Source organism: Piliocolobus tephrosceles, chromosome 9 (genome assembly GCF_002776525.5).
Source record: "Piliocolobus tephrosceles isolate RC106 chromosome 9, ASM277652v3, whole genome shotgun sequence".
NCBI classification, from domain to species: Eukaryota; Metazoa; Chordata; class Mammalia; order Primates; family Cercopithecidae; genus Piliocolobus; species Piliocolobus tephrosceles.
Genome location: NC_045442.1, coordinates 124,114,533 through 124,124,036, shown reverse-complemented (window position 1 = coordinate 124,124,036; position 9,504 = coordinate 124,114,533). Strand labels below are relative to the sequence as shown.

Sequence of the window (9,504 nt, the reverse complement as noted above, 5' to 3'; positions counted from 1 at the left end):
CCTGGAATGGAGGCATGGTGGCCCTGGAATGGAGGCATGGTGACCCTCGAATGGAGGCATGGTGACCCTCGAATGGAGGCATGGTGGCCCTGGAATGGAGGCATGGTGACCCTGGAATGGAAGCATGGCCCCAGAACATCTGCATGGCCCTGGGACACCAGCATGGCCCCAGAACATCTGCTTGGCCCTGGAACAGAGGTATGCCCTGAAACATGGAGCCATGAGAGGAGACTTAATAAGAAGCAGCAGGGAAGTCAGAGGCTTGTATAGGAGGCCAGAGCTGTGAGCACAGTGGGAGAAGCTCCCCAGTCCAACAAACTAGAGGACGGTCAGCGGTACGATGAAGAGTGAACAGGGGGAGGTAGAGGAGGAATAAAGGGCGGTTAATGAGGAAGGGTCAAGCCTGGAGCAGCCAGATGTCCTACAGGCTGAGCTGTGCCTAGGGGGGCTTGTCTGTGTAAAGGTGACATGGGGCTTCCCTTGCAAGTGACAACCAAGGATCATTCAGGACATTCCAGGGTCCACCCAGAACAGGAACGGGGCTGGATAGGAGCTGAGCCCTCCACGCACCCAAGGCAATGATCATCTGAGCTGCATCTGAAGGAGGCCAGGGCCAGGATCCTTACAAGGGGAGGTGGGGCACCCAGGGAGGGAGAGGCCAGATGAGTTGGAGGCTCTGACAATTTCGGAAGTGAAGGAGTTAACATGGAGGCAAAAATCAGCCACAAGGCCATGGAAACACACAGCACCAACTCCCCCTCGAATTCCACTCAGAATCAAACACATGCTTGACTTAAATTACATATGTTGCTGGGTTGAGAAGCAGGAGAAAATAAATTCATTTATGACTAGCACTAAAAAGGAAAACCTTCTAGTCACTGCTTCGTGCTTACAGTTTTCATGTAGTGCAGAAAAACCCAAATAGCATCTGATGCAATTTACATAACTTTACATAATCTCATGGTTACCATTCGGCAAAGAACTTCCAGATCGCATCTCTTCCATTTATTTGCCGCCAAAAAAGATAAGTTGGAAAATATTCTGGACGCCAGCTTTCTACCCTACTCTTAAAAATCCCCAAGAAACCAACTCTACAACGTTTCTCAGTGATATTCAGTCTGACCATTCTAATCTAAAGTCTTAATGATATCATCTAATCAAGAAACAAATATTTATAGACCCCCTGCTATTTTCAAAGCATGGATTTCAGAACTGGCCAGAATCCTCTTAGCTTAAAATCTACTTCAAACTGCCTGATCGGGGAACAGACACACTTTCTTCAACTATGAAATAAAAATAATACCAGCCACTTCATAAGGATGTTCTGAGGACTGACAGGATTAAATGTCATTACCCGGTACCACAGGAGGTGCACACAAAAATATCTTCTAATTGGAGAGCTATGTATGACACAAACAGAACGAAATTCGTGATTCATTCATTCACTGTTCAAGATGACCAAAGACAGTGTGTGGGGCCAGGCATGGTGGCTCATGCCTATAACCCCAGCACTCTGGGAGGCTGAGGGAGGCAGATCGTTTGAGCTCACGAGTTCAAGACTGGCCTGGGCAACACACGAAGACTCCCTTCTCTACAAAAATACAAAATTAGCCAGGCATGATGGTGCGTGCCTGTAGTTCCAGCTACTCAGGAGGCTGAGGTAGAAGGATAGCTTGACCCCGGGAGGCAGAAGTTGCAGTGAGCCAAAATCACGCCACTGCACTCCAGACTGGGTGACAGAGTGAGACCCTGCCTCAAAAAAATTAAAATAAAAAATAAAAAAGAGAGTATGTGACATATTGTGAGTAGCGAAAAACAAATACAAACACTGAACAGGGATTTCTGGGGGGAAAAAAAACCATTCATTTTTTACTCATAGACAAAGTTATTCACCATTACCTATATGAAGGGTTTTGATTCATCGGAGGACTCTTTTATGATGTGATGTGTGAATGACAGAAATGAAAATTAAATACTGTTTGCACCAACAGTTACAAACACACACATACCTACTCTGTCACATACATCTACAAGCCAAGCCCATCCTTGTCTACACCATGATGAATGTGTTCACAGACTCTCTACTTGATCAGACAGAATTCAAAACCACGGGAATTGTTGTAGAAGGTCTATTCGGTGCCTACAGAGAAAGGATTACTTTGTTTCCTCCCTGAATGTTCCTTCTTTCACACACCATCATCAAAAATGGCTTTTTGACAATACAATACTAGCTCACTTTTTAAAATATTTATTTTAAAAGTTTAGAATATTTAAATATTTTTTAATAAAATATCTAACTATGACTTTTGGTTTATTTACAGACATACTTGTCAAATAATCCTACCCTTTCTTATACCAATGTGTTCTGCTCTCTTTATACAAAGCTATCTAATATTTAATGAGTGTCTCTCTGCTTGCCTCAACCCTGGGTGCCCAGTTAGGATTCATTTTGCTCTTTGAGTTTTTAGCATATGTACTAAATTTTCTTATTGATAAACAAGTGAAACTCCAGTTACAATGTCAGATAGCCAAAGAAAACAATGTGATTAAGTTCCCTTAATATTACTAAAATGTCATTTACATTATAAAATGCAAATTTTAAAAATGGTCAGTCTCATGAAAACATAACCTAATTCTACTTCACGGAGTCCACAGTTGAGCCATGTCACAGCCAGTTAAGTCCTGCTGTCTGGTCACTTTCCTGTGCCATGTGCCACCTGCCAGCATCTTGTCCTCTACAATCAACTATAGTAAAAATGGCAATTCCCAAAAACAGTCCTAAAACCAGGCTTTAAAACTTGGCAGGAGCTGTCCACATAAACATAAGGCCATCTTCACACTTTCTCCTCACACTTCATGAATAAACATTCCTTTATTCAAATGAGTTGTATATTAACTAACTCCACTAATTTTGATTTAACTTTGAATGGTAAATCGAGTCATTCTGGCAAGGTTGCAGAGTATGCAATTCAAACGACAGAAATTTTAATAACAGGGAAAATAAAAATTAGTGGCATGACTCCTAAGGCACTAAAATTCCAATACTTTTATTGCAGCGGTAGAAAGCACTCATAAATACATCTCCATTTACAAGCCAAGGGGTGTTATTTGGAGTCGCATCATCACACATACTTACCTGCAATCTTCCACGAGCATTCTTTTCAGGGCTCGGCAGGCATCGACTAAATCTCCAAAGCTTCCCAGTCCCACACATTAAGAGGTAATGTTGCTGCTTTTCAATAAATAACAATGAAGTCGTCACTGGATTAAATGATTTCCATATATTCTCACCATAAACAATAATTATTTGGCAGCTGCCCTTTGCGAGCATTGCGTGTGCTTATGAATAAATCAAGTCTTATGGATTGACTAAACCAAAACGTTTTACATTTTGCTCCACTAATAAGAGCCATAATCCTCCGTAGCACTGAGTGACACTTTAATGTAGTATGTTCCTTAATACTTTTAATATGAAAGATTAGCCCCGATTAGCTCACAAGCAGGAACACTGCTTCCTGAACGGCCAATTGGCCACGGAGCCCGGGTCTCTAAATGGGTGTTTATTAATGGAGCTCTGCCTGCTGATGGGAATCCCCTGGTGATGACATCTCCTGGAGCTGCCGCCATGCTGTTTCTCCTTCCTTGGACCATTTCACAGACTAATGAAGGCTTGCATTAATTCATAGCTTATATTAATTTAAAATAGCAACGCAGGAAAACATGGGACTGCACGGGGTCCTAGGTGCTCTGTAAAACTATCATCTAAGATAATAAAACCACTGTTTTTCAATGCAGTGACTCCAGGTACTAGAAAACTACTTTGGAGAATCCCAAAGTGTCCTCGAAGATCTGGAGCTCTGCAACCTCCATCTGACAAGGAAAGGCATTCTCTCCCTTCTCCCATGAAACAAGGACAAAATTCGCAAACACTCCCAGGCTGTTATCCACAACCAACTGACTTGACTCAGCTTCTGCTGATTACTCAGCTAAGGACTAAAGACTCTCAGTTCTCTGGTTCCAATGGCGAACTAGGGCCTACAATTCTTTATGGGGGAAAATTCTACCCAGGCACATGCCGTAACTTGCTGACCTAATGACAGCGTCTCCCAATCTGTTAAACTGTCATCACCTCCAACAGTAATTCAGAAACTTGATGTCCGTGCTTTGGACAGATTCCTGGGCTAGACGTCCATGGATCTTAACTCCAAAAAAACTCTATTCCTCGTGCATTATATAGGAAAACTAGCACCCAAACCCTCCTTCCTTTCTTCCTTCACAAGGATCACAAACCTAGGCATTTCCAACTGGAAAGCTCTTTAGAGATTCTATACCACAACCCCCTTGATATGGTTTGGCTGTGTCCCCACCCAAATCTCATCTTGATTTGCAACTCCCATAATCCCCACATGTTGTGGGAGGGACCCAGTGGGAGGTAACGGAATCATGGGAGCAGGTTTTCCTGTGCTATTCTCATGATAGTGAATAAATCTCACGAGATCTGATGGTTTTATACAGGGAAGTTCCCCTGCACAAGCTCTCTTGCCTGCCACCACGTAAGACGTGCCTTTGCTCCTCATTTCTAATTTGCCTTCTACCATGACTGTGAGGCCTCCCCAGCCATGTGGAACTGTGAATCCATTAAACTTCTTTTCCTTTTTTTTTTTTTTTTTTTTAGATGGAATCTCGCCCTGTCGCCCAGGCTGGAGTGCAGTGGCGCCATCTCAGCTCACTGCAACCTTTGCCTCCCAGGTTCAAAAGATTCTCCTGCCTCAGCCTCCTGAGTAGCTGGGATTACAGGCACACACCACCATGCCCAGCTAATTTTTGTATTTTTAGTAGAGATGGAATTTCACCATGTTGGCCAGGCTTGTCTCGAACACCTGACCTCACGATCTGCCTGCCTTGGCCTCCCAAAGTGCTGGGATTACAGGCATAAGCCACCACGCCCTGCCTAAACCTCTTTTTCTTTATAGATTACCAGTCTCAGCTATGTCTTTATTAGCAGTGTGAGAACAGACTAAAACACCCCTCATGCAAAGATGAGAACCCCAAGAAGGGGACACACCCATGGAGCTAAATTAATGGCAAAGGCGAGATAAGAACTCAGATCTTGGGCTGCAACCACGGGCCCCTTCCCTTTCTACCACTCTGACTCCTGGAATCAGTAAGAAAATCTCCCTCTCACCAAGAAGCCTCCCAAACAGATACATTATGCACCCCAGATTGCTATAACTGCTGTTCATATTCTGCAGTGCCTTTCAAGTTTAACCACAGCAAAGATCGACCAGGTACAGTTGCAGAATTTACAATGGTATCAGCTCTCTAAGACAGAAAAAAAAACACACGAACAAGAATCCTTGTTCAAAAAATAGATTCTACTATTCCCTCCGGAACAACTACCGCCTCTGGCTACAAAGCAATAATTATTCTGTCCTACAGCAATCAATAAAACCTCTTGCCCCATGAACCTGCTATTTCCTGACTCTGCTCTCCATCCTAAAGATCTCCAAGTCATATTGATTACCCACTAAATTTTTTTGAGTTCTTTAAAAAAATCACTGAAGAATTCCTCAAATTAGCATAAGTTGTTAACAACGGAATAGACTTTAAATATTTCCATCACATTCATGGTTTCCCTTTTTCCAGGGTTTTCTCATTTTTCTTTTTGAACTTGTCATTTTAAGTGTGGCTGTGTCTTGTCTAATAGCACAAAGTCAGTAGAATACAAATTTGATGGCGTTTCCAAGAATGTGACTGCTGCCACATTTGTCTTCTGAGGGAGAAGAAAGAATTGATTAAGAAAGTCTGCCCTCTTTCTCAAGCAACAGCATACATTTTTACCAAATGAACCCATTAGCTCTTAGAGTATTCAGATTCAAGACCCCAGAACTTGTCTCTAAAACTGTTCACTAGAGAAGCTATTACAAAGTGAAATCATCTTACATCCTTTCCAAGGGCCTTTCAAGACTCAAGTGTCAAACTTGAAGAGTGAGTCATGAATGTGATGGTAAAACCGTCGGCAACAAGGATGGGGCCTGAGGCTCCCACCCACTCTATGTGCCCCCTCTGTGTGCCCTTCTCTTGGTGCCCCCAAGCATGTACCTGGCCCCCAGCACGAATGCACCCCCACTGAGTGTGCGGCAGCATAAACATGTGGCACCTGCGTGCAGAGTTGGAGATGGGGGAAGGTCTCTAAATCTCTAACTAGACCTGGTATTTCCTCAATATTCCATTAGTACAATTCATCCATCAAGGCTGATTTATTTCACGACGGATCAGAAATCATAGGTAAATTAATCAAATGTTACACCACAGCTTCTCATCTCAGTGGCGGTTTTAATTCAAAGGCAGATCTAACAGTGTCACTCAGGACCCATTTAAGCTGGGTCTGGGCTGAGTGAATCAGACATTACCAAAAGCACGAGCATGCATTGTGCCTCTCAGGGTGTGCCTCCTGACCCTACGATTTGCTTACGTAGAGCTAGAGTGGGAACTAAAAATAAAACCTGACTTAGTAACAGCCATTCTCCAGCACTCACCTGAATAGAGAGGCTGGAAATCCAGGCTCGCACGTCCAGAGAGAAGGCGCACAGAGCAGCTCCAGGAGGAAAGGTGAAGGAGAGCGCACGTGCTTCCGACCTTCGTAACAACGACTGTTCTTTTCCTTGCTATTTCAGACTACCATGTGAGCAGCACTTTCACCTTCCTCAGCACATCACTCAATTACTCAGTGAACCCTTACTGAGAATTCCTCAAGCACAGGCAGCACGTGCTAGAGCTGCTGTACACAGATGAGCGGGTTCACACCATGCAGCTGACTGTCTTAAGGGGATAAAGTGTACTCCGTTCAAAGAACCACACAAGTGGAAGTACAGCTGCATCTAAATGTCCACCCACTGATGAAAGGAGAACAAAATGTGATCGATCCATGCCAGAGAATATGACTCAGCCTTAAAAAGGCAGGAAATTCTGACACGAGCTACCATGGCGATGAGCCCTGAGGACACTAAGCTTAGGAGACTAAGCCAAACACAAAAAGTGACACAGCATAGGCTTCCGTGCATGTAATATGCCCAGAACAGGAATATCTACAGAAACAGAAAGTACATTAGTGATTGCCAGGGGTTTTCTGGGGAGGGGGAGAATGGGGAGTGACTTTGGAGGTGATAAAAAAATGTTCTGGAATTAGATAGTAATAACGGTTGCACGACCTTGTGAAACAATCACTGAACTGTATACTTTAAAGTGGTGAATTTTATGGCATGTAAATTAGATACTGAAAAACAAAAAAGAAAAGACAGTACAACTGCAACCGTGATGCACGCTGAAGGTGCAGGCAGCCATGTGGTGCAGATAGGGTATGACCTGGCCTGTGATCACAGACAGTGTCAACCTTGGTGCAGGAGGAAGAGGAAGCTACGCTGACAGCTGGAGGAGGAGGAGGACGCAGAAAGGAAGGAGGTTCTCGGCACAGGAAAGAGCTGGTGCAAAGACCCAACGCAGGAAGGAAAGAAAGAACAACCTTTTTCTCTTTCTTCAGAGACAATAAAGAATCAAAATATCAGCTAACGCCCCGGCAGTGGGTTCAATCCTGACAAACATCGCATAAATGCAACTCTTGACTTCAGCCATTTAATGACCCCCTTCTTAGCAGACTATCAATTACACATAACAAACGGTAGTTAAAAACCACAGGCTATTCCCAATAATCAGAAAAACAATATATCATAACCAAAAAAAAAAAATGATAAAGCTCTAATACTGCGAAAGGCTAAGTAAGGCAACTGCTAATACCACGGACAGAATGAACCTAGGGATTTCACCCCTCCAAGTTTACACGTCACTTCAAGATGAAAACAGGCAGCTAGCTACGAAGAGGACACCACACACATTTGCAAGGTGGCATCAACAGCCTGCAAGTATCACTGCTGCCATTATCATACAATAAAACATAGAGATTCACGTACTTGGCTGTCCTCAGTTTTCTCACTTACGGGATCAGACGAATTCCTTCAATGCATTTATCACGTCCAGCCCATTCTTTTCCAGCAGGCTGTCTCCCCCTCAGCACTGCTGGCAGGCTGAGCCTGGTAATTATTGGTTATGGGGCTGTCCTGTGCACTGTGGGGGTTTAGCATCATCGCTGGCCTCTCCCCACTAAATGGTAGTAGCAACTCCCACAGCCCTGACCAAAAATGCCTCCAGACATTGCCGGGTGCCCCCTGGGGGGTAAAACTGCCCCCATAGAGAACAGTGGCTTTATAGCAACTAAGCTGATATCTATATGGGTTTTGACCATTCCCTTGAGACCAATGTCGTTTCTCTCATCTGTGGTTTTCTGAAAGCTTGACACCCTGACAGCCTCCCAACAAGACAGATGAAAAGTGATTCGAGAAGCCTGCTTAAGACGCTCCATGTTACTGTTCAAAATGTCGACTTGCTAAAGCAGAAGAAAAGCAACACGGCCAATTGCAGAGCACAAGACCTCAATTCCTGATGTCCTTTCAGCCTTCCTTTCTTACCCTCCAAAAGTAATTTAAGGATTAGGCACATTTTCGGTTCCTAAAAGCCAAGGCTGGCTCCATTGTCAGCACTAGCTCTGACATCCGAAAATGGACCGATCTCCCTCCAGCTAAGGAAGCCCGAGAAACAACTCTGAAAGAACTGTGAGACCTTTGCACTAAGACCGTTAAGGATTCTGTGCAAGGTTCTCTCTGCTCCTTGCAAACTACAGGCATCGTGAAGGATGGCGGCTTGTAAATCGAAGCCTTTGAAACGGGGGCTCACCGTCCGGGGGCATCAACACCTTGTTGTTCTGTGTGCACCACCCAACGGGGTGCAAATCCGCTATGACTACGTCACACCAGAAGTCGGCCCTGCGGTCCTCCCCGTAACCGCAGTAGCGCAGAAGCAGCAGCTGCCCACACGTGGTAATGATCGTGGCCACCCAGTACGTGTCCGGGTTGTTCTTGTTGGCCACTTCCAATTTCATTCCTGGCTGGAAGTTGCTCTGAATGCTGATTTCAACCTTAAGGAATCAGAAATAGAGAAAACCCATTACTACCATCCAGAAGATGACAAAAACCACTAAAAACCATGGCACTTACAAACAATACTCCTGGTGCTCTAAAACAGGCATATATTTATCTAAGTAATATACTATGGAAGCCACAAATGTAATGCTAAACTTTACATCTGCAGCCAGCCACACTAAGAAAAAAAAGGAATAAATTTAATTCTAACAATATATTTTAACCTAATATATCCAAAATATTATCACCTTGACATGTAGTCAATATAAAAAACATTAATGAAACGACCAACTTTCTTCTTTTTAAATAAAGCCTCCAAACCCGGGTGTGTATTCTACACTCAGAGCACATCTGAATGTGGACTACACGCTTTTCAAGGGTTCACAAGGACCACATGGTAGTTGTTCATGGAATCATGAACAACACGGCCCTAGAAAATGGATTTTTTTTTTTTTTTTTTTTTTTTTTTTTT

General features: G+C 43.7%; 1 protein-coding gene across 1 annotated transcript in view; it reads right to left on the bottom strand.

Moving 5' to 3' along the window:
- The window catches only part of SFMBT2 (Scm like with four mbt domains 2), a 258,911-nt gene that overhangs the window by 203,219 nt on the left and 46,188 nt on the right, over positions 1-9,504 (bottom strand). The window contains exon 4 of the mRNA XM_023230544.2: positions 8,788-9,028. Coding sequence (XP_023086312.1) covers positions 8,788-9,028 — 241 coding nt within the window. The remainder of the gene's footprint in view (positions 1-8,787; positions 9,029-9,504) is intronic.